This window comes from Delphinapterus leucas, chromosome 3 (genome assembly GCF_059928025.1).
Source record: "Delphinapterus leucas isolate spDelLeu-1000000601 "Yukka" chromosome 3, BTC_Dleu_Yukka2, whole genome shotgun sequence".
Taxonomy (NCBI): domain Eukaryota; kingdom Metazoa; phylum Chordata; class Mammalia; order Artiodactyla; family Monodontidae; genus Delphinapterus; species Delphinapterus leucas.
In genome coordinates, this window is record NC_143131.1 from 68,390,756 (window position 1) to 68,409,805 (window position 19,050).

At 37.5% G+C, this 19,050-nt stretch overlaps 1 protein-coding gene across 3 annotated transcripts in view; it reads right to left on the reverse strand.

Moving 5' to 3' along the window:
* EDIL3 (EGF like and discoidin domains 3) overlaps nt 1–19,050 on the reverse strand; it is a 424,408-nt gene that overhangs the window by 197,883 nt on the left and 207,475 nt on the right. For 2 of the 3 annotated variants that reach the window (XM_089909096.1, XM_089909097.1), the window contains one exon: nt 18,602–18,730. The exons of the other annotated variant lie outside the window; for it this stretch is intronic. In XM_089909096.1, the coding sequence (XP_089765222.1) occupies nt 18,602–18,730 (129 nt within the window). The remainder of the gene's footprint in view (nt 1–18,601; nt 18,731–19,050) is intronic. 3 annotated transcript variants of the gene reach the window in all.

Below are 19,050 nucleotides of genomic sequence, written 5' to 3' on the forward strand. Positions count from 1 at the left end.
AATACAAATTAATGGGTAGAAACTTCCATTCACAAAATAAGGTAAAAGGCAACTAGCTATCCATTATAAATAAACAGTGCATTTATGAGTTAGCTCATCTTAAATCATTGTATGAAAACTAGGGTGCAGACATTGTTTACAAGTACTGTATTTCTCTGAGGTCTGCATAAATCCCTCTGACTGAGGTTTTATATTGTTTTGATAATCCTAATGGACTACAAATTGTTAGGCAGAAAATGGTATCTTTGAGGTTAGCTAGAAGCAGAGGAAATGGGTTAACATAAATATAATAAGACATTAATTTGTCTTATAAGTTGAAGCGTACGTACATGAGCTCAGATGTTGTATTTTTTTTCTTTCAAAAAATGTAAATACTCTTTAGTCCTTTCTAATCATGACCTCAAAATTCTTGATCATATATCAAGTATTACTAAATGAATATATTTTTTACAGTATATAATGTATATAGGAAATATAAATTTTAAAAGAATGAGAAAGGTTGCATTACAATTTTGAAAGCATCTTCCTAATTGTGATGGCTTCACATTACCATTAATATCTCAAACCATGGTATCTACTCTGGGTGAGTTCATCAATAATAATGGTAGACGTAAAATATATATCATGCTGAAATTCTCAATTTGGGGGCCAATCTCCTGTTAGCTATGACTAGTTTGACACAAATTATCTCATTTTTTTTGTGCTTAGGTCATAATAGAAGAAAACTTAGCTACCATTTTCTTCTCTTCTTGCATCACTGGTAATTTCTCCAATCTGACATTTCTCTGTAGATTTCTTTTTAGGCCAATTGTGGATTTGGTGAGGGTTAATTTAATTGAAAATAGATAACATAAGCAGCCACATTGTGCTGATAGTGTGCTGCTCTGTAGAACTCCTACCTTCCCACAGAACCTCTGCACTGGTGATCCTCTGATAGATAAACCCAGTGAGGTGCCTCTGTCAATCCATGTGGCAAATAGTAGTATGATTAGTATACATAATTGTTAACAATAAGAAAACATAAAAGTTATCTTACTTTCTTTGCACCTATCAGGATTGTCTCTTGCACTCTTCTGGGGTATATGCACCTCAGTGTGGAAACAACTACACTATAGGTAAAGTGTCTAGGAAGATGGATCTGGGGCTGTAACATATGTCCTATTTCTTTTAAATCATAAAACCATGCTCAACTACTTATGACTTGTAGAGAATAACTAACAGTTAATAGAATTAGACTTTTCTTATTTCAATTCCTTCTAATCTAATGAAGTATTCCAAATTTAAGAAAAAAAATGTTCTTCAGTTAACTTCAGGACAATTGCCTTTTTAAAAACTGGGTTTGGTATGACTAATCTTGTACTCAAGCCTATGTATCTTGGACAGGTGCTATGATCACAGGGTGACTATAAGAGAATGATCCACCCAAACAAACAAACAAAAAAATGAACACTGGGTTCTTTATTAACCAAAGAGTTTCCTAGTATGTAAGATTTAAAACAAAATAAAAACATCCTTTATCTAATACTAGATATTTATTTCTATCTATCACTGAATCAAATCTTGAAGCAGCTTCCATAGTTTTTCTGGTTACTTTTGGGTAAAAAACTATCCTTAGCTTACTTTCAGTTAATAAACAGTCACTTATATTTTACATACTAAAATAAGTCCACTCTTGTAGCATCTAAAAATCCATAATCATACCCAATTTGAAAATTTCTTCCCCAGCTTAGTTTTACCTTAGGCTGGGAAAATTGCAGTGGGGAAGGAGCAGGCCCTCCCTTAACATCTGCAGTGTCTCTCACATGTCTAAATATTTAAAAATCATAAATAAGGTTAATAAATTGTAATATATATATTGTGTATGTGTATGTATATATGTATATATATATATATATATATATATATGCCTGCCTGGAGAGGTCCAAAGACAAGAGATTGTGACTGAAGCTGCCTCTACCTGATATGGAGCAAGGGCAAGGTATTGTTTGAGGAATGGACGGCATTTGTAGAATATGGTAGGAAAGGGACGTGTATATATAAAGGATATATATATATATTCTCCTACATTTCTAACACTGTGGAAGACTAGATTTCAATTGAAAATCCCAGATACTTCAGAGTTCCAGAAAACAAAGTGAGGATGCTGGGGGAAAGGACTTTCAACCCACCCTTCTCCATGGATACCCAAGCTCTACCTCCCACCCAGCAAACAGCTACCCAATGGCCTGTCACTGGGCTGAGGTGGGGTATGCACACTAGTGACACAGTCCATTCATGGCAGGGCAGATACAGAGAAGAGGCATGCATAGGCCCTGGAAGTATGTTGGATGCCATTTGACAGAGTATTCTGGGGTCCTGAGTACCTTGAGCATGGTCTAGAAGAGGGGAATCTGTCTCCAGGTGGGCATGCTCCTTATGCCCATTGACTCTTTGCCCCACAGAGAGGGCTGATGCCAGAGGAAGGCCAGAGCAAGGTTGCCAGTGTGAGATACAGAGCAGGGGACCCTCCTGGCAGTGTCCAAGGAGAGAACTGGAAAGGAAGTGAGGGACACACTCTCTCTCATTCCAACCCATCCTCTACTCTCTAGCTGTATTTTGGCCTCTCCAGTTTCAGAGTAGATGAGATGGAAGTCTTCCCTGATATTCAGGTTGAAATATGGCATTGGTTACCCTGAATGTGGCAGATGTGTAGTTGTGAGCTCATTCTCTTGTGGGGCAAGTTTGTAGGTTCTTTGAAAATATCTCATCACTAGGAGTTCTTTGCCTCTAGTTTGCCTTCTCGGATGGGTCACTATGCTCTGCCCCCGGTTCCCTGAGGACCACCATGTTGGCGGGTCAGAGAGCTTCCCTGGGCTTTCCACTTAGGCTCCATTCCTTTTAAGACAGCACAGTTGCTTGGTTTGGGGTCATATCTGACCCACAAGAAATCCACACACATCCTTTCCCTGCCATAGTCTACAAGTGCCGTCTATTCCTCAAACAATACCTTGCCTTTGCTCCATATCAGGTAGGGGCAGCTTCAGTCACAGTCTCTTGTCTTTGGACCTCTCCAGGCAGGCATTAAATCACCAGTATGTAAGTGAATATAAGAAGTCATTGCAAAACAAACAAACAAACAAAAAAAAACAAGTATTGTATTGCTTTCTGATCTCCCATGGTTTCTTTTTCCTTTATTAGTGATAATGTACGTAATATATGCCATGTTTTTTAAAAGGAAATATTTGGAGGAAAAAAGGTTGTCTGCTTTTAAAATCTACCAAGGCTCATGAGTTTCGTACTTGAGAAACTTTTAAAAATAAAATGGGAAAAGAAATTAGAACCTCAAAGAGTGATTCTGCTTTCAAATGGCAAAACCAAATCATGTCCAATGATGACCAAAAACAGAAAATGACCAAAAGGTTCATTTTAAATTTACTCTCTGAACCATTTGAGAATGGCAGGTCATAAACTACAGCAGAAAGATAGCTGGCAATAAACATTTTTCTTCAATCCAATCACTCTGAATAGGAAAGAAAAAAATTATGCTCTCAGATAAAATGTCATTTACATTCTTACAAGACCACACTTAAAGAGAAATTGAAATAAGTCATATTGCCTATGAGTTTAAAATATCAATTAAAAAAAAACCCAGAGACCATTGAGAGGTAAACTACCCCAAGGAAATAAGACAATTTCACATCTGTTTAGTTTTTGATATATAAGACCATCAACACAAAAATATACTAAATACCTTATATGACTTTATAAGTTAAAAAAGTAATTGACAGTACAGGAACTTATCTAAGCAGACTTAAAAGATTAACCAGTGTATCTAGAGATAACAATCTGCCATCCTGAGTCAATCCATGTATATCACTTAGGGTAATGTTGATAGTAATGCATTAACATGGACATTATGTTATCTTTTACTGAGAGAACAATGCACGTAGCAAGTCTTAGCAAAAGAAAAAAAAATTCATAGGTGTAGACTTGCAGATATACAATGAGCTTCATCCTAAATGAAGACACAGAAAATGATTCGAGAAAATGCTAGCCATATTGTCACCAAAAAATACCTTATTAATGTCTAAGTGGACTCTATTGCTTGCTCTATTCAAATATGGTAAATCATTTATACACAGCTCCTTAAAAATTTGGAGTAATTGCTCTGCCTCGAAAAAGGCTGACTTGGACCTCTGGAGCTGGCCATGAGGGATTTATCTTTATTGCTATACATGCTGTGCTGTGCTGTGCTCATTATATATGCCAAGCCAACATGGAAGCATTTGGAATAGTTATTTATTTTTAATATATACCCTGCTTTTCTACAAAGCAGTTGAAACAGCTTGCAATAAAATCTCTACAAATTAAAATAGCTGAAAATAAAAATAGATGTCCAAAACTGATAAGTAGAGTGGGAGCAATAGGAACTTAGGATAGAATACTTACTGGATTTGAACACTAAGTTTGTCTAAGCCAGCCAAGCTAAACAGTTTTTATAGTTTTCAGTATCTGATGACATGGAGCATCTTTGTACCTCAGAAAAGAAAAACACGTGCTTCCCTGAATTTATATAAAGTATACAAGTAGTGCATTGATGTGTCCTCATATTTATTCACTCAACAAATATTTATTATTGTACACCTACTATGAGACAGGCACATTGCTAGATATAAAGGGTAAATTGATATATAAAACATACACATAACTCTGCCAAGTAAGGGCAAGTAACCCCAACAGGTCTAATGTCTAGAGACAAAACAACTGCAATTATCTCTGCTGTAATTCACCATGGTTTTCTCTAGGTTTCTATTTTAGTATTCAAACAATAAGGAAGGGTTTACTGAGCTCTTCTTAGTCACTCATTTATTCATTAATTCATCAACTATATTTTGAGTACCTACTACATGCAAAGCACAATTCTAGGTTGTGATCAGGAATCGAGGATGACTCAGGTGGAAAGTGTCTTTAAGCTACCTAGGGAGATGAGAAATACACAAATCAATACAAAGCAAGGTAGAAAGAAGGAAAAAAAAGTGCCATGCAAGGTGGAGAGTAGGGGGGCTTTCTTGCTTAAGGGTGGACTGGGAATCATGGAAGTGCTCCTGGAGGAGCCAGGGCTGGCTTTATAGACAAGTGATGAGGGGAAGGGCTCCCGGCACAGAAAGCACATCAGCAGAGGCAGCACGATGGGCATTTAAGGAATGTGAAGGAAGAATGGCAAGTGCTCACTTGGGTGACACAATTGGTGAATAAAGGGGAACACAGAAATAAAGTAGGGAAATTAGGTCAGGGCTAGATTTTAGAAAGAGAAGAGGTTCAGCTTACGGAGCTGGTACCCCTAACTGTGCCGCTTGCTATGCAAAAGCTGGCAAAGGAAACACACAGCTAGACTCTTGCCCTCAAGGACTTCATGATCTAATACGTGCATGGCCAGGCAAATGCCAGATGCTTGCATTTAATTATTCTCATTTACCTTTCTTCTACCGCATGATGCATAGAGCTCTATACAGAAAGCAACTACATACCTGCCACAGCTCTGGGAAGGGCACGGGTTCAAAACCATCTGATCAGAACCAGCTCTCCCTGTGCGTACCTTTTATGTGTGACTAGGGTTCTCAGGACCCATTTCTCCCACAAGTGTAACTCTTGTGCCACGTTCCTCTCTGAGTGAGGCTGGAGTCTGCCTTACAACATTATTCTTGAAGGATTCACTGCCTAGGCTGCAAAAACATAGCTCACAAAGCTCTTGCGTTCAGTCTGAAGAGATGCAGCATTAAAGTATATACAACAGGGAAAACGCAGCATTGGACTGAGCTGGTACGAAGGTAGAGGAAGAAAAGTGACTCCAAGAAAAACAGTGCGCTGACTGTATACCACAAATAATGGCAAAGACTCTCGTAGCAAAAGTGGCAAATGGCTCTCTAGATAATCTTGATGGAAAGCATCACTCATCACTCCTTCACCTCTCAGACAAAGGGGTCACCACAGGCAGGGCAACATTAACATAATCACTGTTTCTGGGAGAACCTTAAATGCTGAATCAAAGCTCGTAAAGTAGGCATGGGTGGACCTTCCTCTGTGTGTGTATTTGCATTAAAACATGAATATGTGCAGATGCAAAGGATCCCTGAAATAACTTTCCACCTCACCCCACCCTTGCTTCCTCCATATTTACCATTCATTTGGCAATAACCCCCTCACCTTCAGTGTCTCTACCTCACTTTTTCATCTGTCCTCTCTCCTTTGCCTAAAGTTTCAACCTTCCATCTGAGATTTCACTGTCATTCCCACTCCCACCTCTTCCAGATTATTGAGTTAAACAATATTAACCAAGTTTTTAAAATTACCTAACAATTAGTTAATAAATTGACAATCAATGTATCGACAATCTATTGGCCTTCTCCAAAAGGAGGAAAAAATGGACAGTCCTCAAACTTATTTGGCCATAGGAGTCTTGCTAGATGACATGTTATTTTTCTCCACACTAATTTCACAAGCTACTGAAGGCAAATTCTTAGAGTTTTTTGTTCTTCCACGGAGCCCAGCATCATGGAAGACAGGGTATTAGTAGATGATACATTAATGGGTTAATTGTATAATAGACTAATGGTTTAGTTATTCCCTTATTCAAATATTTACTGAGTACCTACTATGAACTTTTTAGGCATAGAGAGCAGAGCAAAAAGTAAACAAATCAAGCCCTTGCTCTCAGGAAGCTTACTGTTTAGAGAAAAATAAATAAATAAATAATAAATATATAATATTTCAGATGGTGAGGAGTGCTAAAAAATAAAGAAAAGTTAAAAGGTTGGAGAGTAGAGATAGCAGAGGAAGGTTTTACAAAATGACATTTTATTCAGGGTAGTTGGATAAGGGCACTCTGGAGAATTACCACTTGTGCAAAGGTCTAGTACAGAAAAGAAAGGGAGAGAGTCTTGTGGTTCTCTTGGAAAGAGAGGTCAGGTAAGTGAACACAAATGCAAAAGCCCCAGATTGGAAGCAGGCTTGGATGTTGAAGGGCAGCCAGAACGGTGTGACCCCAGCTGAATCAGCACCATGGAGCATGGTTGGGAATAAGGTCAGAAATGGCTGGGAAGAGAATGCATCAGTCTCTTGTGGTCGATACAGGACTTTGGATTTTACTCCAAGTGCAGTGGGAAACCGTGGAGGGTTTTATACATAGAAGTGATCTAACATGAGCTGTGATCTAAGAGGACCACTCTGGTTGTTGTTTTGAAAATAGCCTAGGGACAAGTGTAGAGACAGCACAATCAGTAAGAGTTTGTCCTGGCGGATAATGGTGCCTCAGGGAAGAAGTGAAGGTAGTAGGGGGTGATCGGAATGTTATATAGTCTTTAAGTAATCACAGAGCATATAGAAGACATTGAGTATAGATAACTCTTCTAAGGCGCTTTAATGAAAAGCAGACAAATGGAACCAAAGTACTAATGTGTTTTGCTCTCTCTCTCATTCTCTTTCTCTCTCTCCCCCCCCACACCTCCCCTTCTCTCCCACCCTCCCTCTCACTCTTCCTCTCCCTCTATTTCTATATCTATCTCTATCACTGTGTCTATGCCTAGTTCTCTCTTTTCTCCTTCCTCTCTCCCTAGCTATTGAGAAGGTGTATACTCTCAATGACAAGATTTCACTTTTTTAAATTGAGGCATCTAGGCTTCCTATTCTCTCTATTGCAAAATTCGCTCAGATAAAATCAGTGTTTACTTTAGTACCAATTTCTTCTATAATGACTAAAGAAAAAGTATTTTGGAAACTAGTCAGAAATAATAATGAAAGTTTATAAATGTACTTCTAAATTGTCTGTAACACTTTCACATATATTAAATTGTCTGGGCATCATTAACTTGGACCTAAGAGAAGGCAAAGGGCCCAGTTATTTCTATTTTACAAAGAAGGAAACCAAGGCTTAGCATAATCATTAGTTCATATTGATATGACTTGTTAATAACATAGAAAGAATTCAAGTTTGACTCTCTTCTACATTTAACTTCTTAACCCCCTTAACAATCATGCCTTTACTATTCAAATTAACTATACTCATTTTATTTAGCAAGAGTCAAAAGCAATTCCTTTACTTACCACTGAAAGAGTCTTTTTCATGTGGTTGGGAGGAAGAATACTCATTTAGAAATGCTTTAGTTTAAGATGTATCTTATAAATTGATTAAAACTTCCTGAATATCTAAGAATAATTTACTTCCAAGGAATATATTGCCTAAAATTTCTCTAAACTTATAGGCTGTAGCGTGATTGCAAAATCAATTAGGAATCGTGAGAGCAAAACTGATCAAGTTATATTCTAAAGGCTGATGTTAAATACCCACTCAATGCAATTGTGATTTCCGGATTTCCGATTAAAATGTAAACGTTGTCCTCTTTTTCAAAATCATTATTGTATTTTAGTATGTAATTGTATTTGTCTTGATTTACATAGCACTTCCATTACAATGTTTTCTTTAAAATACACTGTACTATATTATTATCACTCAGCTAATGTGAAAGATAAAGTGACACAATGTATCTGGCCATCATCAAAAAGTCTAGAAACAATAAATGCTGGAGAGGGTGTGGAGAAAAGGGAACACTCTAGCACTGCTCGTGGGAATGTGAATTGGTACAGCCACTATGGAGAACGGTATGGAGGTTCCTTAAAAAACTACAAATAGAACTACCATATGACCCAGCAATCCCACTACTGGGCATATACCCAGAGAAAACCAAAATTCAAAAAGAGTCATGTACCAAAATGTTCATTGCAGCTCTATTTACAATAGCCCGGAGATGGAAACAACCTGAGTGTCCATCATCGGATGAATGGATAAAGAAGATGTGGCACATATATACAATGGAATATTACTCAGACATAAAAAGAAACGAAATTATTTGTAGTGAGGTGGATGGACCTAGAGTCTGTCATACAGAGTGAAGTCAGAAAGAGAAAGACAAATACCGTATGCTAACACATATATATGGAATTTAAGAACAAAAATGTCATGAAGAACCTTGGGGTAAGACGGGAATAAAGACACAGACCTACTAGAGAATGGACTTGAGGATATGGGGAAGGGGAAGGGGAAGCTGTGACAAAGTGAGAGAGTGGCATGGACATATATACACTACCAAACGTAAAATAGATAGCTAGTGGGAAGCAGCCGCATAGCACAGGGAGATCAGCTCGGTGCTTTGTGACCACCTAGAGGGGTGGGATAGGGAGGGTGGGAGGGAGTGAGACGCAAGAGGGAAGAGATATGGGAACATATGTATATGTATAACTGATTCACTTTGTTATAAAGCAGAAACTAACACACCATTGTAAAGCAATTATACGCCAATAAAGATGTAAAAAAAATTAAAAGTATCTAAATATAACCAATTTTGTGTCATTTAAAAACATCAAATTTTGAAAATTCACTATCTTAAATAACATCGTACACATTTAAAGCATTGATTATATATGTATATGTGTATATATACCTTTTTTCTTTAAAATTCTAGATTTTATCCTAATGATGCTGTTAAAGGCTAAAAACAAATGTCAGTAACAAGGCATAATGAAAGTTATAACAATATATTATACTGCCCAAGTTCATGACAAGAAATTAAGTAAAAATAAATAATTATAATGCTATTGAAATTAATTAGAAAAAAACAAGTATTTACGACCCTAGTGTAATCCACTTGAAACGACTTTCCAAATCTGAACATTGTTCAGCTCCCCTCAAGTCCTCATTACCACCTCAGTCCAAGCCACCATCTTCTTTCCCCCAGCAGAGCCTATTCTTCACCAGTGGTCAGAGTCATTCTCCAAACAAATGAATTAATATACTCCCTTGCTCTCCGCCCTCCAAAGGTGCTCTTCCAATTTCAATAAGATTAAAAAGTCCTCTCTATGGCTTACAAGGCCCTACCTGATCCAGCCCTTGACCAGGCCTCCTTTCTGCCTCCCTTCTCATCATTCATTGTGCCCCAAGCACACACCCCTCTTGGGACCCTAGCACTCGCTACTCCTGGTTTACCTGGATGACCCCTGACATCATTCACATCTCTACTCAGGTGTCAATTCCTGGGAGAAAACTTTGGCCATGCTCTAAAATATCACGCAAAAACCTCTGCTCCTTAGTCCTTATCCTTATAATATGTATTATTATTGTTGATATTACATGTTACTACTACATTACTATGCATTATACATAATATATATTGCTACATTTTAATTAAATTTTTATTAAAATAATTGTAGAGTCAAATGCATTTGTAAAAAATCAGACAAAGAAATATGTACACTTTACCGAGTTCTTCACAACGGTTAACATTTTTGTAAAGCTGTAGTATAAAAGCACAACTAAAATACTGCTATTACTATATCAACCTTATTCAGATTTCTCCAGTTTTACTTATACTCATTTGTGTATATGTAAGTAATTCTGTACAATTTTATCACATAAGTAGGTGTGTGTATCCATCATGCTAGTCCATATACCAAATAGTTCCAATACCACAAGGATACCTCGTGTTGTCCTTTTAAGGACTCACCTTCCTCTATTCCCTCCCTAACACTTGGAAATCTGTCCTCCCTTTCTAAAATTCTGTCTTTTCCAAAATGTTTTACTTGGAATCATCCAGTAGGTATCCTCTTGGGATTGGCTTGTCTTTTTTTTTTTTTTTTTTCCACTTAGCTTCATTTCCTGGAGATTTATCTAAGTTGTATTTATCAACAGTTTCTTCATTTTCATTGCTGAATACTAAGTATTCCACGGAATGTATGTACCAATGTTTGTTTAACCATTCACCTGTTGAAGGACATCTGGGCCAATCTGAGACTTTGTTTATTACCAATAAAGCTGCTATGAACATCCACATACAGACATTTGTGTGAATTTAAGCTTTCATCTCTCTTGGATAAATGCCCAAGAGTATAACTGCTGAGCAATATGGTAAATGAATATGTCCTATTTTTTAAATTATTTTTTTCTCCATTAGAATGGAAGTCCTATGACACCAGGGACTTGGTTATTTTGGTCTCTTTCCCTTGTTCCTGGCACAGAGCACCTAAAACCCTTGTAGTTTCCTGGGTGATAGGAGTGTCTTTTGTTTTAATGAGGCAGCTGTGGGTGGTCTCTTGGGTGAGGGATGGTCACCAGAAAGATCAAACCACGATTAGAAGCTTGAAATTTTCAGCCCTGCCCCCCCATTTTCTAGAGAAGGGAGAAGGGCTGAAAATGGAATTAATGATCGATCATGCTTACATGAGAAAGCCTCCATAAAAATCTCAATAGTATGGGATTCAGAGAGCTTCCAGGTTGGGGAACATATCCATACTGGGAAGGTGACACACCTCAATTCCACAGAGAGAACCTCCTGTGCTCGGGACCCTCACAGACCTCACCCTGTGTATCTCTTCATCTAGGCTTTCGCCCGTATTCTTTATCACATCCTTTAATAAACTGGGAAATGTAAGCAAGAGTTTCCCTGAGTTCTGTGAGCTGCTCCACCAAATTAAGAGAACTTGAGGAGGGAATGTCCTATTTGTAGCCAACTCTGACAGAAGTCGTTGGTAACCTGGGGACCATCCAGAGTGGGCTGGGGGCAGTCTTGTGGTACTGAGCCCTCAACCTGTGGGATCTGACACTATCTTCAGGTATACAAGGACAGTAACAGCCACCACCACCACAGATAGAGAGAAAAAATGGATGGCTGCAAGAGGCAGCGGGTGAGGGAGTGGGTGAAGGGGGTCAAAAGATACAAACTTCTAGTTACAAGACAAATAAGTGCTGGGGATGTACTGTACAGCATGGTGACTATAATTTTAAATACTGTATTGCATATTTGAAAGTTGCTAAGAGAGTAGATCTTAAAAGTTCTCATCACAAGAAAAAAAATGTATGTTGCACACCTGATATGAATATAATGTTACGTGTCAATTGTATCTCAATTTAAAAAAAAGAAGGCACAGTTAGGTCAGGAAGTTGAGCAGTTGTGTCCGTAAAGGGATGTGTGAGGCTCTGGGAAAAGCCCTGTGACTCTCCAACCCCAGGGAACACAGTAGGACCCAATGTCCTTAAAACGGCTTAACTTGGCCTGATGGTTCCTTAGACCATGTGCAGTTTCAGGTGCCTGGGTGGCCACCAGCAGAGGAAAGTGCAGCCAGCCCCTGAACAATATTTTCAAGGTGGAACCGTCAGCAGAGCCAGGGAGCTCATACTCGTTCCTAAGCATGTGGCAGCCTGTCAAAGCAGTAAGTAAGCTCTCAAAAATTACTTGTCAAATGCGTAAATAAATAAACTCCTGGCCTGAGTGAGGAAGACTTCAGGAGAGAATGAGGCCCCACAGGGGTAAATGGCACTGGAAAATGGTAGCTAAGAGCAACAGGAATTAGGAAATCAAAGTTAAATATTGCCACAAACTGAGAGGCCTTGGAAGTTTGGATTACATGCAACAAATTTCTTTTCTTAAACTGTATTTGTGGTACCATCTCTATTCCTGGAGAGATCCTTTATGAAATCATGAGTGAATCAGTTCTAGAAGGTCAAGCCTATTAGTATAAATACACCACCTTCATGAGTCTAACCTTTCTGGCAAATTTTAACATATTTTTGTTCAGAACTTATGGTTTCCTGACAATCAGATTTCTTTTAATAAGTAACAGGAAAAAAGAAGAATGTTTAACTGTCATTTAAAGTAGCAATTTTCAAATATTTTGAGTTTGACAATATCTGAATATTTCATTGCAAAAAATCACAGACTGTGTCTATATTTGAATAGTGTTTCTGTGTAAATATCTAGTACATAGCTCTGCCAGGACAGTGCTCTTTGTGAGACTCCTGAAAAGAGTGAAAACAAGAAAATGAAAATGCCTTGGAACGCTGACTATTGCAGATAGATTAAGGGATAACATATTTTAAGAACAGTAAGCTAATATCTTCCTCTGGCTTGATTCTTTCAATCAGTTGAGGGTTCTTGCTGTAAGATGATTTCTGTTATATTAAGTAAAGCTTGAATGACAAAATTCAATAAGGTTGCCTGATTATACATTTAGTGTGGAGTTATATTTGTGTATCCTAAGCTTCATTTCTCTGTGAGTATTTCTCTGCTTGGTATCTTTAAGACATAGTAATTCCTGGCAGTATAGTTCTAGAACACTGATTCCCAGCCTTGGCTGCACATTAGAATCATCTGGGGAGGTTTTAAAACTCCTAATGCCTAGACCATACCGCAGACCAATTAAATCAGAAGCCAGACATTAGTAGTTGTCATAAGTCTCCAGGTGATTCTAATGTGCAACCAAAGTGAGAACCAGTGTCCTAGAATTGTTTGTGTCAGTTTTACCAGGGTAATTGTTAATAGGCAGACCTGGGTCCAAAATTACTTCTATTGAATTAGAATCTCTACAGATGAGCAAGATGAATCTGAATATTTATCTGTACTCCCAGATGATTCATATACACACCAAGTTCGAGAACCTTTGGCTTAGAGAGTTAAGGGGTCTAACATTGACCTGCAAAGTCCTCAGCGAACAGAAAACTCTGAATTCTCTATCTATAGTCAGAAACCTTTTGAGGTTGGCGGCAAGTCTATTTTGGAAGTCTCCTTAGAGGTCTTCATTTAGCCACTGTGGTTAAAGAGCTTGCAGGTGTCAGTAATAACTCCAGGTTGTTTCAACACAGTTTTGAAGTGAATACTTTATTAGGACAAATTTATCCTCTAGTGGGAAAGCTAAAATAAAGAGGCCATCAAGCTAACATTAGAAAGAGTAATTTAACAAAATAATAATTACCTCTTAGAATTAAGGATGTAAGAGAGGAATTCTTATAGAAAAGCATAAAGTTCCAAATTAGGCTTCCCCCCCTGCCCTACAACTCATTTTTTTCAAAAAAAAAATTTACAATTAAAAATTTTTTTAAGAGAAGGGAAAAATTAAAGACCAATAGGAATCCCCATTATATTTTAAAATATTCATCCATTAGGAATTTGTTACACTTTAAGATATGTAAAGTATGTTCTAAAATGTCTCATCTTACTCTAACAAATATCCTATTTAGGGAAACAGGGCAAAGGATTATCAATTCTACTTTTTATAGACATATTATTTCCAGCCCATAATACTGTGTCAAGTTCTCCGTAAGTGTTTATTGAATTGAATTGAATCATTGGCTGAGAAAGCTGAATCAAAGAACCATTAAATACTAACCAAGTCTTCATCAATTGATCAAGATAGAATTGCATCAAAAATCCAAGTCTAATCCAGAATTCCTTCCCTAAAAGCAAGTTTACGCCTGTATAACTTGGAAATTAAAGGTCATTCTTTTAGCCAGTAGTCCTCAAGCTTGGTGCACCTAAGGACCATATGGAAGCTTTTAACTATATCCAGGGTAACAACCAAAGATTGTGATTCAATAGGGCTGAGGTGGAACCAGATTCTAACAAGCATCACCTATCAGAAAACACATGTAACTGCAAAATATGTAATTAATCCAATGAACAGTGATTGTCAAAACAGCAAATACCATTGGCTAAATCTGAGAAAGGTGAAATATGTAATTTAAAAAAGTAAAATGACTCATGTCCCCAATAGATATTTGTTGAATGTATGAATCCATTAGTCAATAGTATCAAATTAACACCAAACTGGTTTACAACGTTTAGCATAATATACAAAGAGGAAAATTTTAGATTCTGTGATTTTTCTGGCCAACTTTCTCAGTTTGAACTTTTTGGCCAACCCAGTAAAAGGAATTGAAGGTTGCAGAGCTGTGCACAGGTAGGGAGAATGCACAGAATGCCTTCAGTAAGATGGGCATAGAATTCTGAGAATGAAGAAACAGTCCTTCCCTAAGGCATTAGATTTGTAACTAGGCAGCAAATAAAATATGATTACTTCTAGCCAGCCCAAAATGCGGCTCCCACCAGAAAAGTGCTTGCTTAAAAATGCCTTTCAAAAGTCTAGCCTCTAGACAATTTTGGTGTTCAACTCATCTTATAATTTACATCTTATAATTAACACACACACATATGTGTATATATACATATATGTACATATACATATATACACATAATTACATATATATGTATATGATACACATTAATGTATGGCATTTTAAGAACATGTATAATTTGATAATTCTATATAAAAACCAATACTAATCATTATTAGTTATAAAGTTACAACCTCATGCATTTTCATTACCAAAACAGCATTTGTAATGGCTAAAATCCAAAATACTGGCAATAACCAATGCTTGTGAGAATAGGAAACTCTCATTCTTTGCTGACAAGTACGCAAAATGGTACAGCCACTGTGGAAGGCAGTTTGGCAGTTTCTGACAAAACTAAATGTACTGTTACCATAAGAATTACACTCTTAGGTATTTACTCAAATGGGTTGAAAACTTATGTCCACACAAAAACCTGCACATGAATGTTTATGGCAGCTTTATTCATAATTGCCAAAAATAGAAGCAACTAAGACGTTCTTTAATAGGTGAACGAATGAACACACTGAAGTACATCCATAAAGTGGAATATTATTCAGTGGTTAAAAGCAAAAAGAGATATCAAGTCACAAAAAAAAAGTGGAGGAAACTTAAATACATACTGCTAAGTGAAACAGGTTACTCTGAAAAGTCTACATAGTATATGATTCCAGCTACATACTGTAGGATTCCAACTGTATGACATTCTGGAAAAGGCAAAACCACAGAGACAGTAAAAAAAAAAAAAAAAATCAGTGGTTGCCAGGGGTTGGGTGTAGGGAGGAAGGGATGAATAGGCAGAGCACCGATTTTTAGGTTAGTGAAACTATTTTGTATGAGGCTTTGGTGGACACATGCTATTATGCATTTTTCAAAATCCATAGAACTGTACAGTACAAATAGTAAACCCTAATGTAAACTATGGACTTTACTTAATAATAATATATTAATATCAGTTCATCAACTATAACAAATATACCCGAGTAATGCAACAAGTTAATAAGAGAGAAGACTAAGGAAGGGGGATATACAGGAACTTTCTGTACTCTCTGCTCAATTTTTCTGTAAACCTCCAACTGTTCGCAAAACCAAAACCTAATTTAAAAAAAAATATGTAGGTAATATTAATGCTAGCACTGGAAACATTTTTTCTAATTTGTAACATACTGACAAAATAGTTGTTAAACTAAACCTATTAACTATGTATTTGTCACTCCTATATCATGAAACTTAAAATTCTTTAACTATTTAGCATATTCCAAAAGATATTTAATTCACATTCTGTCATATAGAACTAAATTAATAAGCCCTGCTATAACGGGATGTCTGAAGAATTTTTTTCAATTCTTTTCCCAAATGAAATGTTCATATTATATTGGTCCATCTCTGATTTTCACTATAGTTTTTATTAGCAAAAAGATAATAAATATTTTGCCTATAATACATTGTTATGTAACTGAATGCAGAAGTTGCTACCTTAACCTATGAGATGACTGGTTATAGCTACTGAAAGCCTTGTGCAGTTTTTCTCAAACTTCGATATGTGTGGGAGTCAACTGGGGATCATTTTTAAAAACAGATTCTGATTTAATTGGTTTGAGGTGGCACCTGGTAATCTGCATTTCCAACAAGCTTCCAGGAAATGCTGATGCAGGACTACACTTTGAATAGCAAGGTTCTAGAGTATATCTAGGCTATAAGATAATTACCACTGTGGAACGCAAACCCAAATCCCTAGCAGTTCTTGCAAGGGACTAAACAGCTGCTTTTTTTGGTTCTCCCACCTGGAAAAGCTCTCAGGGCTTCCAGCACTTCTACATTTTCTTTCCCAATATATAATCCTTTTCAATTTTATCTGTAAAGAGGAAGACCTGATAACCTTTGTACAGTAAGCAAGCTACCCATTTAGTCATAATACTCTCCTAGCTTGTATGAGCCGGAGATCATTTATTTCTAGTTCAATTCCTCTATTTATATGTCTTCAAGCACAGAAAGGTCAAGTGACTGGCTCAGGGTCACTTATCCAATAACTTAGAGGTCAGGTCTCAAATCCAGGTCTCTGATTCCAAATCCAATCCCTTTCCCTTATTCTCTGCTGCTTCTAATAGTGATGCACTTCAGAGAAGAGGGACCAGTTTGTTTAGACCACAAAATCCCAGTTCTAAATATACCTCAGCCTCCACCTTCCCATAAACCTTAAACATAGGTTTAAGGTCTTACAGAACCTGAGTCTTGAAGGAGGAATAGGATATTGATCAGAGGGAGGGGAAGAGGGGAATGGCGAATGTCCTAGCGTGAGTAGTGAATATATAAGCCACGAATACTAGAGTGATGATTAAGACCATGATGTTAAGAATGAGTAAGGCAAAATTGGATATGTCAGACAGAGCCAGATTTCCAATCATCAGCAAAACATGCAGAGTGCATCCTGGCTCTGAGACTTTGAGAATATTGCGTACTTTTCTGGAGACCTGCAATGGCCAGGAATTTGTGGAATTTCTGTAGAAGCCTGTTATAATACACATAATACAGCCTATTGTAATACCTACACTGCTTGTAACTGTCTCTAAGGGCTCAGATCACCAACAAGGGACTGAGAAGCTCCTGATTTTTGTCAGGCTGAGTCCAAAGTCCCCACAGCTGATTTTTCCTTATTGTAGCATCACTGCTCAGCCTTCACACATGAATATCTCAAAACATCTCCGGAAAGACAGAGATGGGAGCCCAGAATCTTGGCTGCCTTGACATTTACCTAATCACCTGAAGAGAATATTACTAACTTATTGGCAAAGCTTTGTGACATAGTGTCAGAGCAGCATCCAGAGGAAGACAGTCTGGCAACCCCACTTGAGCCCCCCAATCAAGGGCTGCTTGCATAGAGCACACACACTTACAGAGGAATCCCCTCTTGAAATGAGAATAGAATTTTCATGATGGGATGCTGTCCAGTGTTTAGTGGCAAGGACTGCACCCAAGGTCATATCATCCTTTTTTTTTTTCCTGTGCTGCAGGGTTCTAGGGTGGAGAGTGTAAGAGTATACAAAGGGAGACTTTTACTGTTAAAAATCCTTAGAAGGACAGTAACGTTGAGCCATACTTCTAAGAAGAAATCATCACAGGTGGACATATTTTGTTTAACTTCAGGTTAAATAAGAACAAGCATAAAAGAGAGACATGCAGATAGCACAGTTGTTGAACTTACAAAGATTTTCACACTAAAATTGCTGACATGTGAGAAGGAGGAAACTGGCTTATAGATAGGGCAGAGTGGGCAGTTTTCTTTTCTGGGTATCATCTCTGAACCGAATCAACAGAATAATGTCTAGGAAGCTTGAAGAATGCAGCTTTAGGACAAATGTGAAAGAAAGAGACACATATCAGTTCAATATAAAAGCAGCATTTTGCAAGTATGGCTGAACAATGATGAAAAGGGTCAACACGCCTGGGAGGATAGAAACACAGTCTAGGAGTCAGTGGGGAATGTGGTGTATTCAGTGGGAGAGAAGTAGCATTAGCCAATGGCCAAGGTTCTTTGCTGCTCAAAGATTCTATCATTCTATTCCAAACAAGAATAATGACTTGTATATTTTGCAATCAATGATAATAAAAGCACAATGACTGTGGATGACTTACTGTGCTGACAGTGAATCCCATTAAATCCTCGGGGACATTTACAGACATAGCCTATGAATGTATCCCCTCGGTATGCTTCACTTATTTCACAGGTTCCTCCATTATGGCACGGATTAGGAGTGCAGGGACCTGAAAGATAGAAAAAGAATATTGCTGCATGATGCATATGCTTTAAAGTAGACATTGGGTCAACATTTTGCAATTAATTTTATAGAGGAAAGTGTTCTGGATATTAGTGCCATAGGAAATGTAGTAGTTGGGGGAGTTCTAGAGATCAATGGCATGGGTTTGAATCCTGGTTTCATCACTTTCTAGCCATGTGGTCTTGGACGATTTATTTAACCTCTCCTTACCTCAGTCTCATCTTCTGTTGAATGCAATACTAATACAATCTACCACAAAGGGGGATGATAGAGATGAAAAGAAGTCATACAGGGCTTCCCTGGTGG